This window comes from Aplosporella prunicola (assembly GCF_010093885.1).
Source record: "Aplosporella prunicola CBS 121167 unplaced genomic scaffold K452scaffold_10, whole genome shotgun sequence".
Classification (NCBI taxonomy): Eukaryota; Fungi; Ascomycota; class Dothideomycetes; order Botryosphaeriales; family Aplosporellaceae; genus Aplosporella; species Aplosporella prunicola.
The window spans coordinates 166,981-189,217 of NW_022983538.1; the positions used below are offsets into that span (position 1 = coordinate 166,981).

At 55.4% G+C, this 22,237-nt stretch overlaps 7 protein-coding genes across 7 annotated transcripts; 4 read left to right on the forward strand and 3 right to left on the reverse strand.

Moving 5' to 3' along the window:
• Positions 1-310: 310 nt before the first annotated feature.
• On the forward strand, positions 311-2,270 carry K452DRAFT_307691 (uncharacterized protein; the record flags this gene model as incomplete). The annotated part of the gene is made up of 2 exons (XM_033543092.1): positions 311-492; positions 554-2,270. 2 exons carry the CDS (start codon positions 311-313, stop codon positions 2,268-2,270), a joined length of 1,899 nt encoding a protein of 632 aa, XP_033398481.1.
• Positions 2,271-3,066: 796 nt separating this feature from the next.
• On the reverse strand, positions 3,067-4,245 carry K452DRAFT_326049 (uncharacterized protein; the record flags this gene model as incomplete). The annotated part of the gene is made up of 1 exon (XM_033544823.1): positions 3,067-4,245. One exon carries the CDS (start codon positions 4,243-4,245, stop codon positions 3,067-3,069), a length of 1,179 nt encoding a protein of 392 aa, XP_033398482.1.
• A 2,517-nt stretch (positions 4,246-6,762) lies between these two features.
• Positions 6,763-8,238, forward strand: K452DRAFT_226017 (uncharacterized protein; the record flags this gene model as incomplete). The annotated part of the gene is made up of 5 exons (XM_033536798.1): positions 6,763-7,006; positions 7,078-7,492; positions 7,568-7,599; positions 7,669-7,932; positions 8,054-8,238. The coding sequence occupies 5 exons, from the start codon at positions 6,763-6,765 to the stop codon at positions 8,236-8,238; spliced, it is 1,140 nt and encodes a 379-aa protein (XP_033398483.1).
• A 2,322-nt stretch (positions 8,239-10,560) lies between these two features.
• Positions 10,561-11,408, reverse strand: K452DRAFT_307694 (uncharacterized protein; the record flags this gene model as incomplete). The annotated part of the gene is made up of 3 exons (XM_033543093.1): positions 10,561-11,189; positions 11,251-11,317; positions 11,373-11,408. The coding sequence occupies 3 exons, from the start codon at positions 11,406-11,408 to the stop codon at positions 10,561-10,563; spliced, it is 732 nt and encodes a 243-aa protein (XP_033398484.1).
• Positions 11,409-14,086: 2,678 nt separating this feature from the next.
• Positions 14,087-15,494, reverse strand: K452DRAFT_357863 (uncharacterized protein). Its single transcript, XM_033546148.1, has 3 exons — positions 15,180-15,494; positions 14,855-15,062; positions 14,087-14,769 (listed from the first exon to the last, which is right to left on the reverse strand). The coding sequence occupies exons 1-3, from the start codon at positions 15,252-15,254 to the stop codon at positions 14,528-14,530; spliced, it is 525 nt and encodes a 174-aa protein (XP_033398485.1). The 5' UTR covers positions 15,255-15,494; the 3' UTR covers positions 14,087-14,527.
• Positions 15,495-19,887: 4,393 nt separating this feature from the next.
• On the forward strand, positions 19,888-20,645 carry K452DRAFT_297308 (uncharacterized protein; the record flags this gene model as incomplete). Its single annotated transcript, XM_033542010.1, has 3 exons — positions 19,888-20,169; positions 20,222-20,398; positions 20,454-20,645. The coding sequence occupies 3 exons, from the start codon at positions 19,888-19,890 to the stop codon at positions 20,643-20,645; spliced, it is 651 nt and encodes a 216-aa protein (XP_033398486.1).
• A 750-nt stretch (positions 20,646-21,395) lies between these two features.
• Positions 21,396-22,103, forward strand: K452DRAFT_10612 (uncharacterized protein). The gene has a single exon (XM_033534969.1). It carries the CDS (start codon positions 21,559-21,561, stop codon positions 22,021-22,023), a length of 465 nt encoding a protein of 154 aa, XP_033398487.1. The 5' UTR covers positions 21,396-21,558; the 3' UTR covers positions 22,024-22,103.
• Positions 22,104-22,237: the final 134 nt, after the last annotated feature.

Here is a 22,237-nt window from a genome sequence, read left to right on the forward strand (position 1 = left end):
GGCAAGGCTATTGAGGGGGTAGAGTTTAGTGTACCCGGATACCCCATGGGGAAAGCAAGACGGAGAGTCATGGACGACGACGACGACTTTGAGATGTTGAGATACGGGCGCTGAGGCCTGAGGCGCCAGCAGAGATGGCCGGGCATGGCACACATCAGCACGAGCTCGGCGATACTCGGCCCCGGCGAATCCTCTCCACCTCCTGCCGTCCAACGGGCATCGGGATAGGAGCGAAAAAACCCACCCAACCCGCGACGGATGAGTGTTGTTGCGCCCGTGCTGTTCCCCCTGTCGGCGAACGGCGACTGCCATGACCATGGATTTCACCTCTGACGCCGTCGAGGCCGCCCTCAACTCGCTCGCCTCGTGCATCCGCTGTCGCGAGAGACGGGTGGGATGCGACCGCCTCCTGCCAAGCTGCCAGGCTTGCGCTGCCATTGGCGCCGAATGCGAACTGTACGACCATGTGCTAGATGCCAGGTTTCCCCGGAGGTTGGTGCGCTTCTCGATCACCATGAGGATTGTGTGTGGCTAGGATTGACCTTCGCCACAGCTATCTCCAGGCCCTGCATGAGAGACTGCGCCATCTGGAAGCCCTCGAAGCCAGCCCTGCCGCCGCGGCTGCGGCCCGGACCCGCGTCTTTGGGCCACACGTCACCGATGCCCGCAACCACTCCAAACCCACTCTTGCGCCGCCCGCCGCCTCGAAGCGCCTCGACGCCCATGAAGACGACGTCTACGAAGAGTGGGGTCCGTCCAGCCCCTTTGCCCACCTGCGGCTCATCACCAACCTGCTCAATGTCGAGCTCACCCGCCCTCTGCGCCACGGCACCAATTTCAATGTTGACATACCCTTGACCGTCAATGAAGCCCAGCCCTCGCATGAGCCGCGCCTCCCTCCCTTCGAGACTGCTAGTTTCCTCTGGGAATTCTACTACAACTCAGTCGAGACCATCATGCCAATCGTAGGCCGCAAACTGGGAGACGAGGACCTGCAGCATCTCTATTCAAAATCACCAGCCCGCAAAAACCTACGTGCTTGCACTCGCGCCCAGCTTGTTCTTGCCCAGGCTGCAAGATGTCTCTTCCGAAGTGCTGCCACTGAAGGCAGCCCGGCACAGTCGCAGGCCTATTTGCAACTCTCCGACGCCATGTTTGAGGCAGCCGCTGCCAATTTGAGGATTGTTCTAAACGACTCGACACATCTTTTAGATTATGTTTCGCCGTCGGTGTTCGAAAATGAGGAGGCGCACGCAATGGCAAAACTGCAAATCGTATTGCTATTGGTATGTTATGTTTTGATGGCACCACTGAAGGGCAACGTCTGGCAGTTGTTAGGTTTCGCGGAGAGACTGTGGAGAAACATTCAGAATGCTCGCGCCCAACTCCGCAGGAGCAATAGTCCAGACGGCTTTCTGGTCCGCGAACAAGCCCGTCACAAACCCCAACCAAACCTACTTTACTGCAGCTTTGTCTCTCTAGAGCGTATCGTCGGTATGGCGTACGGAAGGCCGATAGATTTCCTCGATTTCGCAGAAGCAGATGAACCCAGCCACCGACCCGAAGACAGAACCGTAGCCGCTATGCACGCATCCATACTGGAAATACGACAGAGAATACACTCGGCGTTTCTGGCCGGCCAGCAAGGGCCCAGTGTGATGGGGCCACTACCAGGAACACCGAAACTCGGCACTGTCGAATGGTACGATACCATCCGGCGGCAGGCAGACGCATGGTACGAGGACTGGCAGGACGCAGTGGACGAGAACGAAGAAAGCCGCAAGGAATGGCTTCTCAGCTCAGGACGCAAATGGCGCGACGAGACGCTGCATCTAGCCTTCTGCCTGCTGATCCAGCGCTCGCCGACGCCGGCCTCAACACCAGCATCGACAGCAACGTCAACATCGGGCAAATCGCCCTCGCAGCGCCAACTGCTGAGCCTCGATCTCGTGGCCGAAGGCCGCGGCATCGTGCAGCGCCTGGTGCACGACTACGCGTATTTGCTGCGGCAGCCCTTTTCCATCAAGCACAAAGGCACCTATATCCCGCTTGTGTTCCCGCGCCTCTGGGTGTTCGACATGGAGATCTTCCGCGTCGCCATCACTGCCGCGTACCTAGCGCACCATCGCGAGAACATCACTGGCAATACGCAGCCCTGCATGACGTGGGAGGTGGCCAACTGCATCAAGCTGCTGTCTCGCACCAGCGCAGAGGTCGACACGGAGGGCTTGACCGAAGCCATTCTGGCGCTCGTGGAGGGTGGCACGTAGTCACTAGAGCGAGCAAAACGGCCCGGAAACGAAACCAGCTCTGTCGTAACGTCTCCTCTCGATCTCGCGCCAATCTAGCCGATAGCGGGCCTCCGCAACCGCGGGCAAAGAAAGGCCATCCCGGCAAAGAGGTACAGGCCGCAGGCGCCAACGGTCCAAGGAAGGTTCACTTCGCATATCGCACATACACACGTTTCCACACGTTCCATATTTCCGCCCTCTCTCCTCTATTCCTACTCTTACGCTTCCTCGTTCGCTGGCACATACATACCTACCTACGCAGCAGCATTCACGGCAGCAGAGACGTGCGTTTCTATTTTTCATCATCTTCTTGTTTTTTATTGTTTATTTTGTTTTTGCTTGCTTGGGCATGGGACCATACCCCCACTGGCGTTATTCTGATTGATTAGCAGCGAGCATGAGACGAGCGGCTGTGCTGTCTTTTATACTAGCGAGCGAGTGCGGCGGCATTGGTGGCTTGGCTTGGTTTGGTGGGGCTGGGGCTGAGGCTTGGGTTGGGTTTGGGTAGAGATGTTTGTGTGTTGGATGGATGGATGGATGGTTGGATGAATGGATGGATGCAGTTGGCTGGCTGTGTAATTTGGGGTATCTATCTGGGGTATATATAATGGAAGAACGTTCAAGTGTCTTCGGCCTTGATGATGATGATGATGATGATGATGATGATGATGATGATGATGATGATGATGCAGAAAACATGCCTCTAACTCTCTTCCTTCCTTTCTTTCTTTTGGGAGTACACTCGTTCATAACACAACTCTCTCAGCACAGCAGGTCAGAACTCCAGCTCCTCAACCTCCATGCCGCACTCAACACAGCTTTTCTTAACCGCGCCCGTAGCCGGGTCCTCAACGGCACGGCCCCACTCATGCTCATGCCTGTCGCCACGACTCGCAATCGCCTGCCCGAAATGCGCCTCCGTGGCATCACCGCGCTTGAGGGCATCGCGGTTCCTCCGATGCGCCTCGACGCGCGTGCGCTTCTTCAACTCCGCCAACTTGGCATTAAACTTCTTCTCCTTCCGCTCCTTGCGCTGCACCTGCCGCCGCTCAAACTCCTCATCCAGCGCCTCGGCGCTGCCCCATTTGCGCGCCGAGAAAGCGTATTCCTCGACCTGGCAGCGCAGGAACAGCTGCATGCTGTGGAAAGATGCTTTGTGCGGGTTGGGGCGCTCGAGGCGCGGCAGGAGTGACGCGTCACGCAGCTCCGAGTCCGTGAGCAGGTAGTCCTCGCGCGCCTCGGTCTTGGTCAGCAGGCTGTATTTCTCGGGCAGCGACTCCTTGCACGCGTGGCACACGCGCATGCTGAACACGTCCGCCCACGCCCAGTCGATCTCCGGGCTGGCGCACTCGACGCACTTGGGGGTGCTGCCGTCGCCGCTGCGGAGAACGCTGATGCCCGGCTCGAAGGGGCCGGTTTTTTGCGCGCGCAGCTTCTGCAGCAGCTGGTGCCGCTCCCATTCCCGCTGCGTCATGTGCGCTGGCTTGGGCGCTGCCCCGCCGTCGTTGCTGCCCGCCCCCGTCGCGTGCAGCGCCCGGTTGTGCGGGTCGTCTTCGGCCGTCATGAAGCCGCCTTTCGTGTCCGTCATCTTGCTGAAGTCGTACTCGATGTACGCGCTCTTCTCGAACTTCTTGGCCGGCCGTATCATAGCGTCGTCTTTCCCCGCCCTCGTCGCCGCTGCCGCCGCTGCGGAGTTTGTCGCGCCGTTGCTGCCATCGCGCCGGCTGCTCTCGGTTGCTCGCGTGCTGATGGCGCTGTACGGCCGCTTTTGGCCCAGGCTGAAGCCGCTGGGTGTCGTTGTGGGCGCGGTGGCGGTGGCGGCAAGGGCGGCGTCGCTGCGTGCGCGCAGGGCTTTGGCTTTTAGGCGGCTGGTTTCGAGTTGGCGGATTTGTTCGGGGGTTAAGGGCGCGGGGGCGGAGGGTTGCGGTGGTGGCGTTGAGGCCCGGTCGGCCATGGTGGTGGGTGTTGGAAGGGACGGATGCGTGGGCTGTGAGATTCTGGGGCGAGGCAGGAGGCGGAGGTGCGGCTTCAAGGCGCGCAGAAGAGTTATATCAGATTATTGCGTGGAGATGTGTAGAAGTGTAGGTAGAAGCTCTAAAGGCAACAATGACTGGTGGCAATGATCTCATGGATCTGGAGCGGTGGATTGTCGGCAGAAAGCGCGGTCGTCTCGATCGGCACATCACATCCCAACGATTGTTCTCAGTTATTGGCTAGGCTATTAAGGACGCTGCTATGTAATATACTCAGCTTACTGTCCATTCAAGACGCTAGAGATGCCTGCTCGTTCCGTGGCTGCTTGGCTGCAGCAGATGACAACGGCTTCGTATTCGGTTCTTATGCGGCACCCTGGCGCGGCTTGGTATTTGAGTATATATGCACCTCGCGGCTACCTCTGATATCTTACGGCTGAGGTCTGCTTGTTTCCACTCCTTTTGCGTCAATCGCTTGGGTTAGTGCTCGACGAACACGGTTCCGCCCTCTGTTTCGCCAAGTCTGAAAGGCTGGAATCGCTGGCTTCTTGGCTGGTGACGTTTTGGGTTTTGGCCTGTTTGCTCACAGAGGAGGCTTGTGCTACCAATATGGGACCGAGAGAAAACTTTGTGCGGTGAGTTGAAGAGCATGGAAATAGATTGGACCACAAGGGAACTGGCGTACAATTATGGTTATCTACCGGCCGGCCTGCCAAGCCATATCACGGCTATCCGGCCATCATTGAGCTCAGACGTTCCTCAAGAAGCAAACTGAAGCTCCCCGGTGCAAATGGAACTGTCAACGTCGAGGAAGAGCAAGGGACCGGACCGATGCATTAGCTCGGCTGAGCAGACACTGAAACATCACCAATCAGAGCCATCGTAGGTTGCTTTCTCATCAATGCCGCCAGGCTCGCCACTCCGTCTGAACACTTGAGGCTAGCTCATCGCAACAGCAAGCGAGAAGGAGTCCGGGGTCCGGCTAGACCTTTTTCCCCCATGATTTCAGGTCCATTCACCTCATATCACACGGAATAATATGTGGGACCTACGCAGCGTTATCTGGACCGTCCTGCCGCCAATTTCTTGGCCCGCTCAGGGTCAATTCTCCTACAGGAAGGTCTCTACAAGCTCCCTCCAAACGAATTGTGCAATAGCACCTCATCGCTCAACAGCTGGCCCCAACGGCCGACGTACGTCGCTTGGTGCAGCACTCGGTACTGGCTAGAGACACAACCTTCCTCTATGGATACCGTTGATATCTAAGCGCCTTCGAGTATTGGAGGATTTTGCTGCAAGCTCGTTACCCATCTCCAAGTAAGGTTGCGGAAGCGCTCTACATGCTTCCAACATGGGACTTTCGGCTCCAATATCCGCTGGAACTAATCTTGTTTACAGATCCTGGTCATTCTCTGACAAGGTCCATACTAGCTGTTCGACTCTGCGGCACTCGAGCGCCAGACTAGGATCAGGCATCATATCGCGCGGATACTGTACTACGCCTACTGCGTACCCGGTAGATCAGCGTGTCACCGTCACTCGGGCACTTTTTGAGTGGATGAGGCCTAATGGACCAGCTTGCAAAAAGAAGACCAGTTCAGCGTTACGTGTGCGAACAAGCCACGATGAATATTCGCATCCATGTTGCAAGCGACCTCGCACAACAACTTATCTGATCGTAATCCTGAGGTCCATCACTCCAGGCGTTCCCAACTAGGTCGCTGCGCGCTCCATGCTCCTCGCAAACCCATGTTACACCGAGCTCCGGCCAAGCTTTATCGAAACTTGTTGACAAGGTGGAAGCTGTACGATTGGGCGATTGCATCGGACCAATGCGCTGCTATCCAATTGTAAAACGCTGACGACGACTTCGCTTGGCGGTCCCGCCACGCGAATGACTTCCCGAATGGATGCCGCCAAGCAATCGCATCACTGAAGTTGCTTCTTCCGGGAAGGGTCTCCGAAATCTCCACAACGACGCTCTCTCTATCACGGCCAATCGTAACCAACATGTTACTTAGTACTTGGTCTACTGGACGCAGTGATTCCTCGCCACCAGGTCTCAGAACATCTTCCCCTGATGCGCCAAGGTTCTCGAAAGGAAGCTTGGATTAGCCGCAAGGATGAGTTCGACACCTCCGCAGCCAAAGCATCATTCTCCGCCGACTGCCGATGTGCCCGCCCTTGGCAGGAGGATATACACTTCCTGCTATACGTGGCATTGGTGCTTCATCGCTTGCTCGGGCAGCTTCTCCGGCAGGCGACAATCTAGCGTATACACATCCTGACGTGGACGCAGGGTCTGCAGCTGGGCAAGACCCTTACTTCGTTCATGTGGGAGAGGCGGGGATGATGCAAAATGTTTTGGATCTCTTTAGGAGATTCGAAGTTCCCCTTGGAGGCTGGTTGGCGAGTGGATATAAAAGGGGAGCCATCTCTCTTGTCAAGATCTACTCCACCACCACCGAACCTTCTCAGTCTTTGATCCCACAGTCAAGATGAAAGCCTCCAAGACCCTCGTTTCTCTGGCTCTCTGCCTCTTCGCTGGGGAGACGCTTGCGCACCCAGGCCATGACATCTCCGAGGAGATCCAGAAGCGCTCCGAGTTCATCTCCAAGGCCAAGCGGACTTCTCTCTCTCACTGTGCGGCGAAGATGAAGCGTTCCGGCTCCCACGAGAAGATGGTGTCTCGCCGCCACGCCAAGGTTGAGGCTCTGCGCGAGAAGCGTGGTCTCAAGAAGAGTAAGCAGCTGGAAATACAGCAACCGCCTTGACAGCCACTGACACGGTCCGCTCAGGGTCTTTCCTCCAAGCGCGCGATGTCGACGAAGTCCTCAACAAGAACCACCACTCGAACCTCACAGGCATCACGCCCGAGACGGACCCGAGCGAGTTCTTCGGGCAGATGCCCTCGTGCGTGCTGTCGCCCGAGGTGACTGAGGGGCCGTACTACGTGTCGGGCGAGTCGGTGCGCTCCAACGTCGTGTCGGACGAGCCGGGCATCCCGCTGTACGTCGACATCCAGGTCATGAACGTCGAGACATGCGAGCCGCTCGCGGACGTGGCCTTTGACTTCTGGCACTGCAACTCGACGGGCGTGTACGGCGGCGTCACTGCCAACGGCAATGGCAACACGGCCGATGACTCCAACTTGCAGAACAAGATGCTGCGCGGGATCCAGTTCACGGACGCGGATGGCGTCGTCCAGTTCGAGAGCGTCTTCCCTGGGTATGTCGCGAGCCAGGCCATCCCATCCACACACACACATAGGACAACTATAAGCTAACACACGAACGCACACAGCCACTACACCGGCCGCACGACGCACATCCACGGTAAGCCGCGCCCCAAACCCACGCAAACCGCCCCAAGTTCCCCGCTAACACACGCTCTTCCTTCCGCAGTCATGTCGCACCTGGGCGCCAAGGAGCTGGCCAACGGCACCATTTCGCCGGGCCAGGTCGCGCACGTGGGCCAGCTCTTCTTCGACCAGGACCTGATCACGCTGGCCGAGACGGCCGAGCCCTACGCCAGCAACACGCAGGAGCTGATGCTCAACACCGAGGACGGCATCCTCTCGCAGGAGGCCGAGTCGAGCGACCCCCTCGTCGAGTACGTCTTGCTGGGCGAGTCGGTCGAGGAGGGCATTTTTTCGTGGATTAACTTTGGTGAGTGCTGGCATTTACCTACCTCCCCCTTCCACTCTCCCTCCCCTCTCAACCCTTCTACACACACACACACACACACACACACACACACATCACTAACACACCCTCCCCACCCCCACAGGCATCGACACGACAATCAACAAGACGGTCAGCGCCGCCGCCAGCTGCTACGCCGACGGGTGCGTCGCGAACGAGAACTCGGGCGGCCCTGGTGGCCCCGGTGGCCCTGGTGGCCCTGGTGGCCCTGGTGGCCCTGGCACCCCGCCTGCGGGTGGTGCTACGCCTACCCCTGCGCGTGCTGCTTAGGTTGGCTGGTGTTGAGGGAAGGGGGGATGTGGTGATTAAGGTGTTGGTGGTGGTTGGAGGTGAGGAGGAGAGGGAGGGGAGTGGAGGAGGCGGTATGTAGCAAAATCGCTCGCTTGGTTGCCCGTTGCTCGGTTGCTCGCTGCTTGAAGGGTTGTGGCTGTGCCAACGCACTTTGGCCGTGCTGCCCTGGCAGTGACATGCGTGCGTGTTCCTTGAGTGTGCCGCTCACGCATGAAAATAAATAAACGACAACATTGCTCGTTGCCTATAAATCCAACTAACTACTCGTCTCATCTATAGCACGATTCAGCGTTTTTCGCTGCCATGTACTAGCTTTTTTCTAGGGCAATAGGTAGCTAGGCAGACAATCATGGTATCGAACCTTGGACCGAATCAACCCAAACCGAACCAAACCACACTGCCACATCACGCCACACCTATACCTACACCAAACTAAGCTAAGGCAGCGGATAGAGCCTTCGCGTCGCCCACACATTCGTGTTTCACGGCGTCGGTACGTAGAGGTGCTGGGGGGGGGGGGGGGGGGGGGGGGGGGGGGGGGGGGGGGGGGATGTATAGGGTCAAGGACTAAAGGGATAGGGAGGGGGTAGTAGTGTTAGGGTTATGGTGTAGTTGGGATGTTGCTGTGGGTGAGGATGATGTTGATGATGGTGGTGATGAGCGTGAATATAATTAGCTATCCAACCAAGTCAAAACCAAACAATCAAACAATCAAACAAAAAAGCAATCCTCATTCCTTCTTTCTTTCTTTCGTTCTCCTATCTTCGGTTTCCTACCCGTCCATATCAGCAGACACATCGACCTAGCTTTTCCGCAGGAGCAGCAGCACACATCCTCGCTCAGCCATCCGCACACACACACACACATCCCCACATAAAACGCCCACACACCCACGAATCTTCCAAACCCCAAACCCCAAACCCCAAACCCCAACTTCAGCAGACGGACGGCACGAGCAGAGCAGAGCAGAGCAGAGTAGAGTAGAGTTGCGTTGCTGCGCTACGGGACAGAAGTCACTGTGCACAGGAATAAGAACAAGAACAAGATAATAGTATAAGAGGTCTGGTGGTAGTAGGTTTAGTTGGCTATCTAGATAGTTAGACATGCATTCGTTCGTTTATACCATCATGCATTCATCGACGCACGCACGCACGCACGCAAGCAAACAAGCAAACATGCATGAACGGGATCATATCTTATCGTGTAGTATTCGCCACGTTACGCTAAGCTAAGCTAAACTACCCTTCCTCGCCGCGCCAAGTGCGCAAGTACGCACGTATATACCGCACCTCCCGACAAAGCCGAACCAGTATGTAGAAAGCCGAAGCAAGCAGGAAAGGTAGTCCATCCAGTCCAGCAAGCAGCAAATGGCAACCAGAAGAAGGGAGTAGAAAGCAAAGGAAAGCAAAAAGAAAACTTTTCGCCAGCCTGCCACTAGCTGCTGCAGCTTTCACGGCGTTGGCGTGAGTGCTAGTGGTGGTGTTGGTGGTGGTTGAGGGGAAAGCAAGTAAGCAAGGGTGTTGTGCGGCGTAGTCGTGGTGGGGTGAAGGGCTGGGGTGTTAAGAGAGAAGTGGGTATGTGGGGAAGAAGTGAAGTGAACAAGAAGATGTAAACGCAAGAGACCAGCCGTGTAGAGCCAGCAGGCGAGAAAGCAAGCAAGCAAACCGCCATATTTTGCCGTGCCGTGCCATGTCGTTGCCGTTATGCCGAAAGCGAAGTCGAGCAAGTCGCGTGAAGCTTCCAGCGAAGACGCTGCCCGCATCCGAGAGAAAACTGGCAGCAAGGCTCCGTCGCGCTGGTGAAAGGAAGGGTATGAAAAAAGAAAAGAAGCATGCAAGTAGAAAAAAGCAAGAAGCAAGAAGCAAGAGTCCATCCGTGGTGAGCAAGCCGCCATATCGCCGTGAAGAAGAAAAGAAAGAAAGAAAGTTGGGGAAGCCGCCTTGCTGTGAAGGAAGAAGGGCGGAGCAGCAAGGTAAGCGGTGACGTGTTGTCGAGTTTGTGAAAGGCGGAGCTCGTGAAAGGCGAAGCTCGTGAAAGTTGACGCCCAACCCGCTTTAACAGCACGCGCAACCCCAGCACCACGCTCTGCAGCGCTCAAACCCGCTCTCGCGCCACAGCCTCACGACCAGCAAACATGGCGCACCTCTGCACGCCCACAAACCCGCGTTGCTATGCGCGCGCCCTAGAGCACTGCTTGAACAGCCTTTGCGAAAACTCGACTGTACTGCTCGTTTCTGATCGCAGCTTGTAACCTCTGCTCTTATCTTGGATGCACTGGGTTGTTACCAAAGAAGAGCAGCGCTAGATCTCCAGCTGATCCTGGTACTCGGACATGTCGCTCTCAGCCTGGGAGTCGCTGTCCTCCGCCTTGATGGCGCGGGCGACGCCGGCAGACGCGGCGCGGCGAGGCGTCGAGCGGCACCCGGAGATAGCTGAGCCGGTGTCGTCATCGCCATCGTCAGCGTGAGTCTGCGGAGCGGCGACGGGCGTGCGGGCGAACATGCCGCGACCCGAGTCGCCGCCATTGGTCAAGGAGACGGGGCCACCGGAGGCGAGCGCGGCGTCGCCATCGCTGCTACCGAGGGTGTGGCCGTTGCCCTGGAAGGCCGAGTGACGCAGAGGCGTGCCCGTGGTGGTGCGGCCGCCGCGGCCGGCAGAGGGTGAGTTCTGCAGGTCCTGGAGCTCGCGCTTGGGGACGGTGCTCGGGAATTCCTCGTCGTCGTCGTCGGAGTCGTCAGTGCGCTTGCGCTTCTTGGCCGTCGACGCCTTCGAGCCCGGCGTCCTCTGCGGCGTGCCCGTGGTGCGCGGGGCGCGGGGCGTGGACGCAGCGCTGCCGGTGGATCTGGTACCCCTTACGCCGCTGGTATTCCTCAGCTTGACAATGCGTTCACGGATCGCGCGGGCGGTGGGGATCTCTCCGCGGTCCTTGGCTGTGAGACATGTTAGTTGGTTGATGTGAGGTGAAGTGAGGTTCGGACATGCTGGACTTACGCCAGTGCTCGGCGACGGTGTCATAGTTGATAGAGAAATTATGGGAGTTGATGATCGTAAGCAGGAGCTGGTAATGTCAGCTGGAGTGTCTGTGAGAGGCGCGCCATATAGGGAATACTTACGACCTGGTCGTTATCGGAAGTCCAACGGATCGGCATCTTGACTGTTGGTCGAGTGAAGTCGGCTTTAATTTGGTATGGCTAGAGTAGACTAGAGCAACGATCAGACGTGATACAGTAGATACGAGCAGGTTAGAGCAAAAGAGAGTGGTAACGAGTATGGCAACAGGATGGACCGAAAAGGTTGTCATGGGAAGAGTTATCGATGAGCGGGAAGCCTACCTTTGTTGTGTGCGTCACAGGTGAGAAGCGAGTGGGAGTGTCACAGGAAATCTAAGCTCAAGAAGCTAAGAGGCCGGTGGTGTTGATGTTAAGGTAGAGGGATGGGATGTGAAAGGGCAAAGTCAAGTCAAGAAGCGCAGAGCCGGCGCAGGCGGCGCAGGAGCGCAAGGCAGTCACCGCAAGTATTTTTTCTCCAAGCATCTCCCGCAAAGGACAATCTCCGTCTCCTTCTCGCAGAGGCCGGAGACTTCAACGCTGAAAGAGCGGCCACGACAAGTTGCCGTGCTCTTTCGCCCACAAGCGCCGCCCATCATCACGAACCATTGTGATCGTCACCACGGTGCAGTCGGTTCCTCCGGAACGCGAGGACACTGCAGGGATACGCGTCTCGCGCTGCATGCATCTGCCACGGACGCTGCGCTAAGGCGCGCACGCGTATCCTTGAACTCCCTCACGTCGGTCTAAAACTCGCTTTCGAGCCTGCTGCAGGGGGGCAAAGCTAACGTGCCGTAGAACCGTTCTCTACGGAGGGACCCGGTGTGCATGGTAAAGTCGCACCAACTGATGCATGATGCAATGCTGGACAGGCATTGTCGGCAACGCCAGCTCGACAGCAAAAATGGCCGAGTCCAAACTCGCGCGGGATCTGCGTATGCCTCTGTAAACATTCACGGGTTAGCTGGCTATCAGCCAGCAGTTTCAACGATAGGAGAGTCAGGACACGCATAAAGAGCCGGCAACGCAAAACCAAATGTTTGATAAGAAAATCTGACCACGCATTGGAGGTGTTTCGACATGCAAAAGCGGTTCTCAGCCATGTTCAGCAACACACTCCGTCGAGCTCGACGGAAGTCGACAAGGTCTACTCGAGATCAGCAAGGTCACGGAAAGCAATGGGGGCGTCGAGCGGGAATGCAGGAACGAAGATCCGTACGAGCTGGCCATGACCGCGTGCGCATTGTCCTTGCTGTCGTCAAACGATCAGCTCTGCTCTGGGAGATCGCCGCTCGCCTGATGTGTGGTGAAGTGGACGGCGCCATTGGCCGGACCCCTTGTAGCTCTGACACGCAATCACAGCCGACGAGGGTCCGTCGAGGGTGCTCCATAGAAGCGGTGAGTACCCCGGAGGAAGCCCGTCGTAAAGGCCCAGGACGCGGACGCGGTCGTGGTCGTCTTTCGCCGTGCAGACGCGTCCTGTTCCTGCATCCCCGAAGCCACAATCCTGCATCAGAACGCCTCTTTCCCTTCATCTGGAGCCAATAAATGAACCTGCCGCGCCGCGCAGATCGAGATAGCCGTGTCGCCGCGTTGCTGCCAGGACGTGGTCAGACGTTGGTGTCCACCTGCGGCGGGGGATCGGCCGGCCGACACGGCAGCTCGTACCAAACGGCGCGCTCAGCGCGCTGCAAAGAGCGGCCGCATCCGTCGACGCGTGCATGGGCGCGACTCGCGCGTACCCAGTAGGTTGCCGTACGCACAACAAAGATATCGTAGGCACAAAGTGAGTGAGTAGAGTCCAAAAGCACACCAATGGATGGATCCATCGCGTCGCGTCGGCAAGCGCTTTCCCCGGCACCGAGCGCGGCGCGTCCTGCCCGGACGACACCACAAAAAACTCGCAACCCCCCCCCTTAAAGTGCGTGCAGTGCATAAGCCGTCCCAGCCCAACCCCGTCACAAAACGTCCCCGCCGATCTATCACATCCGCCGCCCACGTCCCGCCTCCGCAGCACCTCATTCGCACGCAAAAGAAAAAAGGAGAAAAAGAGAAAAAGCAAAAAAAGCCGCAGCGCTCTCAACGGGCCGCTGCGGGCGTCGCTAGTAGCCAGCTGCTAGCCTGCTACCCGTTGCCAGGGTGGACAATAGGCAATGGCATCATGGCGTCAACAAGGTAAGTGTGGCAGTAGCGCCGCACCGTCGGCAGGGGCAACCGCCCGTTGCGCTGCTTGCTGCTTGCTGCGGCCCGGCTAGCGGGCAGCGGGTGTGCATGGGGCGTCGTGGGGCGTGGGTCCAGATCGGCGGGCAGTCGTGCGCAGCGCGTTGGCGGCTACGACGGGCTACGACGGGCTCGTGAACGCAGCATGCTAGCCTGCGCGGCTGCTGTGAGGGGCTGTGCGCTGTGTATTTGCAGCGTGGGCGTGGGTGCGGTGCCTTGGCTGTAAGGTTGCGTTTTGTATTGGTTGCTGTTGCGGGTGGGGGTTGCGTGCACGGTTGTGGGCGTTGTTACGGGGGTTTTGGTTTTTTGGCTTGCTGCTTGTTGGTTTTGACGATATGGGCTTTCGGTGTTGGTGGTTCTTGTGGTCGTTCACGGTGGCTGAGGGGGGTTCTGTTAGACATTTCACTTTATCCATAATTGCGAGCGGTCGAGAAGTTGATGTTACAGCGGAAACACTTGCTAGCATGGACGTCTCTGCCTTCCTACTACTCTTATACTTTTAAAGCATCTATAGAATTTGCTTAACCTAGCTTAACTCTCGAAGTCCTAAGATAAATACCCTTTCCTTTTATATCTCAAATCCTATCTATTCCTCTATAGCATTTGCTAAGCTGATATCAGCTTTAATCAACACAGCGAAACAGCTCTTAAGCAGCAAGTCATTTAATGAATCTGATGTCGTTGCGTTTATTAGCTAACCCTTTCCAAAGAACCCGGCATCCCGAGGACGCATGCATGCAATAGGAGAATTTTGTGGAAAGAAAAAGCCAAGCGAGGGGGGAATAGGCTTCCGAACCGGCTCGCATAGAAACACCCTGGCACCCTCGCACGCCTCAATCTTCATAAAGAATCCTTGCCGACCTAGCAAGCCCGAAGAGTAAAAACAAAGCAAAGCAAAAACAAGAAACCGTCCACCCAGGAACCCGAGCACCCAGAGCCTAGTCCGGCGCAGACTGGTTGCCGTAGCAACTCTGCTGCAGTTGCAGAAGGCAGAGCGGCGCTCACACGGTGCCGTTTTCGTGGACCCAGTTGCCGACGTCCGGGAATGAGAAGGACGTGGTGAAATCGGCGCCCTCGGCGCTGGCGGGGTCGGTCGACGCGTTGTAGTTCGTGTAGCCACCCTCATCATCGCCGTAGGCGTCGGACATGCTGGTCGGAGTGTGCGGCTCCTGCTTGACTTTCTTGGGGGCAGCGGCCTTCTTCTTAGACGGGCTCTTGGTTACGCGGCCTGAGATGACACCGCCTGCAGTAGGGGCTTGAGTTAGTGCCTGAGTCGAGATGGAAAGACTGAAAGAGTAGAGGTGAGAGTGAGCGTGATCGAGACTTACCGTTCGCGGTGTCAAGAGTTGGCTTCGCCTTCGGCTTGCGGGGAGTGGAAGTCGTGGACTTGGCGCGGCTGGCTGGCATGACGCGATTCTCATCTTCGGCTTCCTTCTTGAGCACGTTGGCTTGCTTCTTGGCGATGCGGAAGCGGCCCTCGATGGAGTCGTAGGTCGCGCCTTGACCGTAGAAGTAGGCGACTTTCTTGTAGTCGACCTAGAAAAGCGGAAGGTTGGTTAGTAGGATCCTTTGAAAGCAGGTATCGGAAGGTAATAGAAATGTTTGGATAGGCGGAAGTGAGGTTGTGGGGACGAGAGTTAGAGGTAGCCTTACGTTGTTGTCCGAGGCGGCAACCATGGCGCCGAGAAGACGCTGGTAACTCTCGAGAGATTTCCAGTCGATAGTCATTGTGAGGTATGTCGGTAGATGGTTTATCTGTAGGCGAGTGTGCTCGGAGGCTGGGTGTCGGGAAGAAGGTGTGGAAGAGAAAGGTTAGAGTTGGGAGCGATGTAAGTGAAAGCAGGCGACCACAAAAGCCAATGACTGGAGCGTGGACTTTTAAAGAAGTTCCGTAGACCGACGTGACGAGTCGTAACAGCAGACAAGCGTGTTAAAATACTTGCCGGTGCTCTCGCCGCCGTCCGCGCCCTCTCCTCCGCCAGACGTCACCGCTGCACAGCGCATACGCGATCTCGCCAATCCAGCGAGTCTCGGCCTCACGTCGTCCCGTGAGCTCGACGCGTCGCGGGGCAACGGGGAAAAGTGCTTGCAGCTGGCCCTGTCCTTGATCCCTGTCGTACCCCCCTGCTCCGGTTGCACCACTGCGGCAGGGATTGCTGCCGCACGGTGCTCGTCGTTTGTGCAGATCTTGGATCACACGTCCGTAATCCTGGTGTGTGGGATGTCTGAGGGATTTGATGCTTTGTGTGTATAAGGGTTTTGTGCTTGATTAAAAACGCGATTAATTTGGATATGCGGAGGACGAAATAGGATATTTTGTGCATTTAACCAGGCACTTTACCCCCTCAAGCTAATGGTCTTGATCTTTTTTTTTGTCTGATGCATGCAATGCCTGACTAAACTAATCCATACGTACCACCGCCTGCCATAATCTTGGTATCCATCCATCTGACTTCCAAGAACCGCTGCATTTCTTCTTCCCAAACTTACTTATGAGAATACCTCGAAGGAGTCCAACTACCCCCAATAACCGCTCAGTTTCCATTGATTATCTGTCCCTTACCTGCATAGAGAGTAACGTCCGTCACCGTCAAGCGAGATAATGACGCTTGTACGGAGTTGAAGAAGCAATCCAGTTAAGGTGCTTAGTATGTGTGTGCTCTAAGACCATTTTGCTCATATCCAGAATTTAGGTTTGTAGTTACATTAGATTAGCCCGTAGCGGCTGCTCTTATTGTTCCCTATCTCGCTAGGTGGTGAATCTCGGCTGACCGTGACGGACGTTTTTTGGAGCGGCAAGAGGCAGCTTTCGCATCTAAGGAAAATGCGAGTTTTGTTCTAAAGGATTTATTGAACATACACTAGGATAATGGGTCCCTACGTAAGAGATTGATTTAGCGTATAGTCATCTTCTTATAGGGCATGGAAACTGGAGCCAATGCGGATAGGCGCTTGCACTGAAAACCTACCCGGAAGTCCTTACTTGTAACTCGTTGTGGGGCCTGACCAAATTGACCTTGCGTGGTTCGGAACTGCATAAATGCAGCTGAGAACATCTATCTGTGTCGCGATATCGTTGTATCATTTCTGGGTTGGCATCCTGATCGACCTTCCAGAGTTAAGAGAGAGCTTCTACTCGGTCGCCGTTTGTTTGGCGTGTAGGACTGCGTGAAGACGGACGCGGGTCAAATAAGCTTGGCCAGGGGTTGTGACTGTGTGCGCTACTGGCTCTGTGTGCTTATTGCCTACGGAGTTGAACGCAAGGTATGGCAGTCTCGGCCGTTCGGGTTTGCGATATTCGTTGATTGCGCTCAGCATTGGCGTCGGCGTCAATACACAACGGTCTTGTCTCGTCGTAAAGGGTATGAGAGGCTCGACTGTCTCGTCGGCACGTTTGGCATGTAGTAGAGAGTTGGGCATCGTTTTAGAAGGGCCCAATGGCACTGGAGCGGCTTGACAGAAAGGCTCAAGAATCTCCGGTCGTTGATCTGGGAAACCCCTTTTCACCCGAACTCCTTGCTGCCATTCATGATCTCGGTCGCTGTACGCCTGGCCACTCATGGAGGTTGCCCCAGCTTGCGGGGTGCTTCTTGAAACTGCAGAAGATGTCAGCTTCGAAAGTTGTAGACTGCGTAACCTGTACACATCGTCAGCAGCGACAACATTTGCAGTAGCGTTTGGGAACTTCTTTGTGAGCAAATGGTGCCCCGCTCTCACGCATGCGGCTGCATGTTGGCTGCTGCGAGTCCGTGTGGGCCTAAGAGCTCGTCTTCCGGTCCCAAAGCAAAAGCTGGTTTAGCCAAAATAGCCTTTTCCATGGCTGTGAGCATGCCTTGGAGCCATCTTAGCGTGCGCAGAAGCGCTGTCCAGAGTCTTGGAGATAGGCATAGGCAGAGAAAGGGAGCAGATGCAAGCAAACGAAAAGATGCGGTGCAAGCAAACTGGCTTCGACTGTCGGCGCTGGACAACGAAAAGGGGTTTGTTTTTCAAGCGGCGGCTTTAGCACTGCCGGACGACGTCACCGTCAAGCGTCCTGCGCATCTCTTTTGGCGCGCGTCGTTTTGTTTTCTCTGTCGCAACGCACTTCTTTCTCCAAATCCACAACACCCCCAACCAACTCCAACAACTCAGCCACCGACCAAACCTGACAGCCTACATCAGCGAAGGCAGCTCATTCAAGCCAATGATGACCGAATCTTTTTTGACGGTCGGGCTTGTTGAAAGCGGGCTAACTCCTCGATGTTTCGGCGGCTGAGCGGCCTCTCTCCCGAAGCCGAGACCTGACGTGGGCATCTCACTGCGATCAGGGGCTAGTAGATGATGCTGCCCGACAGAGTCAGTTCAAGGCCTACAGCCAGTTGAAGGTCAGTCGTCCAAGGAGCTGGAGTGAACCACGCGTTCGATACTGCAAAGCTCTGACGAACAAGCAACGCATGAGCTTTCTGCTTTGCTCGACACAGACTACGACAATACTGTACGCATGTCAGTCTCCTTAACTACCGAAAGAAGCGATCCATAACTCAAGGCAAGTACTTCGACTGTGGGCGTCCTTCGAAACAACAATGCTAACCGAATGGCTCGTCAGCTTTTCATCGTACTTCAACGTGTCTTAGGAATTCGACAGGCTTACTTCCGAGCAAAAGCACTTAGACAAGAACACGAACCTTGTTGATCCGACCTTCAGCCCATATCCCTCTCGCATCCCTGCATTAGGACATGGCTAATGGTTTTCAGCACCGTTGACTCGGAACTCACTCTCACATCGCGCCGATGCGAAGCGTCTGCTTCTGCATCCCGGCAAGCAACTCTGTCATAATAACTAGCAAGCACCACCTCAAGCTCATGACACCACAGTCAAGGTACGTACGGACATGGCCCGATCGAATATGGTCGTGATGATACCTAAGGTCTTCTGCACGGTAAATCCAGTGAAGAAAACAAAGTTCAAAGTATCTGAACCATGAGAGCGATGATGTTTTCCGTTTGTCTTGGAATTGTTGGGATTACCGAGGGCTAATCTTTCCACTTGAAGCAGGGAGAAGATTATGAAGACAAGACCCCTATGTATCACGCGCAGTGACCAATAAGGGCGATTGTCTTGATGCACGAAGCAACGTGACACATCCTGGAGACCTAAAGGATGCGGTCGGTATCCTACTCCCGGCCATGGGATTTTAACCTCCGCAGCTTGGCCATTGGCCAAATGGAGAACTGACTAAGTCTTTTCTTTACACCGTTGTGGATGAAGAAAAAAATGGCCATGTACAAGTCAAAGTTCGCGACAGACTGAAAAGTCGGCTTTATCAATGGACTGAGGATGTGCTTCTTGGCCGACAAGTGAGGTCAGCCACAACTGTGTAGAAGTATCGCCCGGCGACTCAAGGATCCCTATTGGGCGCCAAAAAGTTGGGCCGCCCTGGGCCCTCGTGGTCCTCGCCTGTCGCCAGACTGGCGAGGTTAAAGCCCTCGGGGAAAGCACGCATTATAGGTTGGTTGGAGGATGGAACCATGCGCCGGGGGGATTACAGGGTTTGGCGTTTTTGTTGTCTTATCCTTTTGACGGATACCAAGATTAAACTTTAGACATCTTTTCAAAGTAAGTCTGGGGCTTCCCACCAGACGGACTTCTAGCAGCAGATGTTACACATCTCGGCAAATAATAGAAGGTTCTTTTGGAAGTTTATGGTGGGTGTCTCATAACGTGGCTCTGCTTTTACGCTCCGACGAACTGCAGTGGCCGAACGGGGAGTTGGCAACATTAGCCAAAGTCCCAAAGGACTGAACTTCAGAGGAAACCGGCTGAGGCATATCCGATAGCGTTTGACCAGTGCAGCAGACGCTCACAATCATTTTCCATTGCGGGAACAATGAAGTACAACAAGGTAATTAGGTAAGTAATCATGTCGGAAGTGTAGTAGCGGCACTTTGAGGATTCGAGCTCTCCGGCGCTGCTATCAGCGGTCACATTAATGAGCTCCTGTACGGTGTGGGCTTCGTGGCAAGAAGGTCTCGAGAGGGCTTTCAGCCAACTCCTGAGCACTCCGCAGTAGGTGCATAGCCTCGTGCGTGGCAGAGAAGTTGGCTTTCTGCCGATGCTGCGCAAAACGGATCATCCACACTGTTCGCACTGCACTACTTTTGTGAAGGCAGGAAGGAGGGCATTGACATCGCGAGGGCCTTCCGCAGTAGTTGAGCCTCTAGTCAGCCGCTGGACAGTCTACAGCACTTCAATCGTAGTTGCAGCGTGCATATGCCCTCGAGACACTCTGAAGGGGCTTTGGATGCTGACGATGCTGGTAACTTCCAGAAAGAAAGCCGCTTGTGAGTCTTTGACCAGAGTCAAGGCGCCCCCTGCCGCACAATGGAGTATCAGCAGCAAGCAGTGACGGAGCTCGTGTATCCCAGGCCTGTCCCGTCAACAAGTAACGCGGGGAGCATTGATTCCAGAGCTTCTGTGCAGACAGTCTCGCAATGTTGGCGGGGGTCCTGTGCGCGGTCAACCCCCAGACCTAAGGCGGCCGCGACTTTCCACCGCAACCACCACCATCGACCGACGACGCTCGCACCGCTGGGAGATTCTTGCACTCTCAACCCCGACGGCACATCGGCAACTGAAAGTCCACCAATTGACGTGCTTTGCAGTGTAAGAACTTGTTCCGCCGTTTCGTGAACGCTGACAGTCCCTTGAGCCACAGGATAGCATTCAGACCTTCCAAGTCCATCGCGACGACCCCGACCCCAGAAACACGGACCAGGACTCCTGTTTCCTGAACAACGCAGAGATGGCCGATCAATCCGAGAGCGAGCGGCCGGTGGTCCCCTCAAAGAGCTACCAGTTTCTGGGTATTCAGCCGATTCTCGATGCCGAAGGAGTACGTGCAGCCGGGAACAAGATGCCAACCGGGAGCTGACACAGGGTGCTTCTAGGTCGGCCTCGGAAAGATCAGATACGCAGCTCGCATCGCGGAGGCGTTCCTTAAAGACCCGCAGCCTACCGCCACTGCCCACCTCTCTGACAACCCCAACTCGGGCAGCGCTGCCGCTGGCCCCGGAGGAGCGCCTGTTGACAGCGGTATTGCCCAAGCACAGGGAGCTAGCGGCACCGAGAAGGCCGACTAAGCCGAAAACAAGGCCATTGTCTCAGCAAAGCGGACGAACCAATAAGCCGAAAAGAGCAAGGAAACATGGTTGAGGTCACAATAAACCAAGGATCACTTTGTAGGTAGCTGGAAGGACGTCACTTTCCGTCCGAGGGCCATCTACAATGAAACCATTTCCAAGCTCTTTATACGACTCAATCCTCGGGATGCAGAACACCTTACTTTGGCTTTCCTGATGTGCTGCCAAATCTGTACTCGGAAGCTCTCACACCTCTGACAGCCGACACACATCTCTTCTCAAACTGGCACAAATACCGAAGGCATGTCTAAGGGAGCTCCAAATATTCCCTTGGCATGTCGGAATCTGCCAAATGATGGTCGAATGCCAAAGTGATCAGGTGTGTGCATGGTTCCTCGAAAGACACCTTTTTTTAACCCTAGGCTTAGGACTACAATTCCGCGAGGACCCAAGATGCGCACTACCGTGCTTAAATTTGAAAAAGCCGGGATGTTATGGACACCGTCCACTGCGATGATGCTCTTTTTGTCGTACAGTTTGAGCAACTGTTCGTTACGTCGAGTTTCGTCCGGTCACGGCGGATGCTGAGATTGAAAAAAACCTTCGCCATAATCTGGTTGACAGTAGCATCTCAAGACGGAGAGGCATAAGGAGGTGCTAAAACAGGTGCAGTTCCTTGCCTTCATACATGTTATGTAGAGAATGGCTGCGGATTACGCAAAGAGCCTTTCAGTAATCGAGATGCTCACATACCCTTCGGGGGGCAGGTCGAAGTTCGAGGCTTTCTTTGTTCTGCAGATTGCTGTAATTCTGGCAACGAAAATGATGGATCCTGGAGCCGTTGAGCACTCCACGAGGTAATGTACTCGCCCGTACTTTTACCCAAGGGTTGGATGTCCGGTCATGTCTCTGTATGCTTGATGCTAATTTATCTGAAGGCACTCTTCGTTATACCAGATTTCTTTCGATCGTTCTTGGCCATATGATTGCTACCAAAAGGTTGGCTTGCTGTATATTCGTTTTCCCTGGGTGGGTCCGCAGTGCGTGGGCTCAGGCCGGTAAGTGTTTCGTATATTTCTCGTCCGAGATTCAGTCAATCTTGATTTCCTTTTCCTCCTGGATAAGTGACCCAAGTACTCCGGGAGCTTTCCAACAGGAGGCTCGGTTTGACCCAACGATGCTGGGGTGGGTACAAGGGTACGATGCCGTTACCCGTACGCCAGTTCCCAGTTTTCTCATCGTTCAGTTTCTCGCCGACCATGAATATCAGCAAGTGGACCTGACTCGATACAAAAGCCCAGTCAGGGAAGCCGAGCCTTGTCCATCCATATTGGCCAGGTCGATTGTGTGGATGCATTCCCAATGCTTCCGTATCTGAAACCAATGAGGTTCCGGTGCCCACCAGTGCTCCAGTATACAATGGCCTCATTGGATTCTACCGGTAGCTGTATGGTCGCAAGCAGCAGTGTGTTCCCCTCAATCATTCCGTTGTTTCCCAGGTCTCTAACTCCTTACAGGTAGCCAGTTGGCATGGACGGATGTTGCTCTGGTTTGTATCTACGCTCCTTGGCGGCTTGGTGCGCTTGTTCGCT

Excerpts from the sequence above, each read along its gene's own strand:
- K452DRAFT_357863 (XM_033546148.1), bottom strand. The coding sequence starts at position 15,254 with ATGACTATCGACTGGAAATCTCTCGAGAGTTACCAGCGTCTTCTCGGC. Across the intron at positions 15,063-15,179 it reads TTGCCGCCTCGGACAACAAC|GTCGACTACAAGAAAGTCGC; the intron begins GTAAGGCTACCT and ends CCGCTTTTCTAG. Across the intron at positions 14,770-14,854 it reads AACTCTTGACACCGCGAACG|GCGGTGTCATCTCAGGCCGC; the intron begins GTAAGTCTCGAT and ends CCCCTACTGCAG.
- K452DRAFT_10612 (XM_033534969.1), top strand. The coding sequence starts at position 21,559 with ATGCTTGATGCTAATTTATCTGAAGGCACTCTTCGTTATACCAGATTT.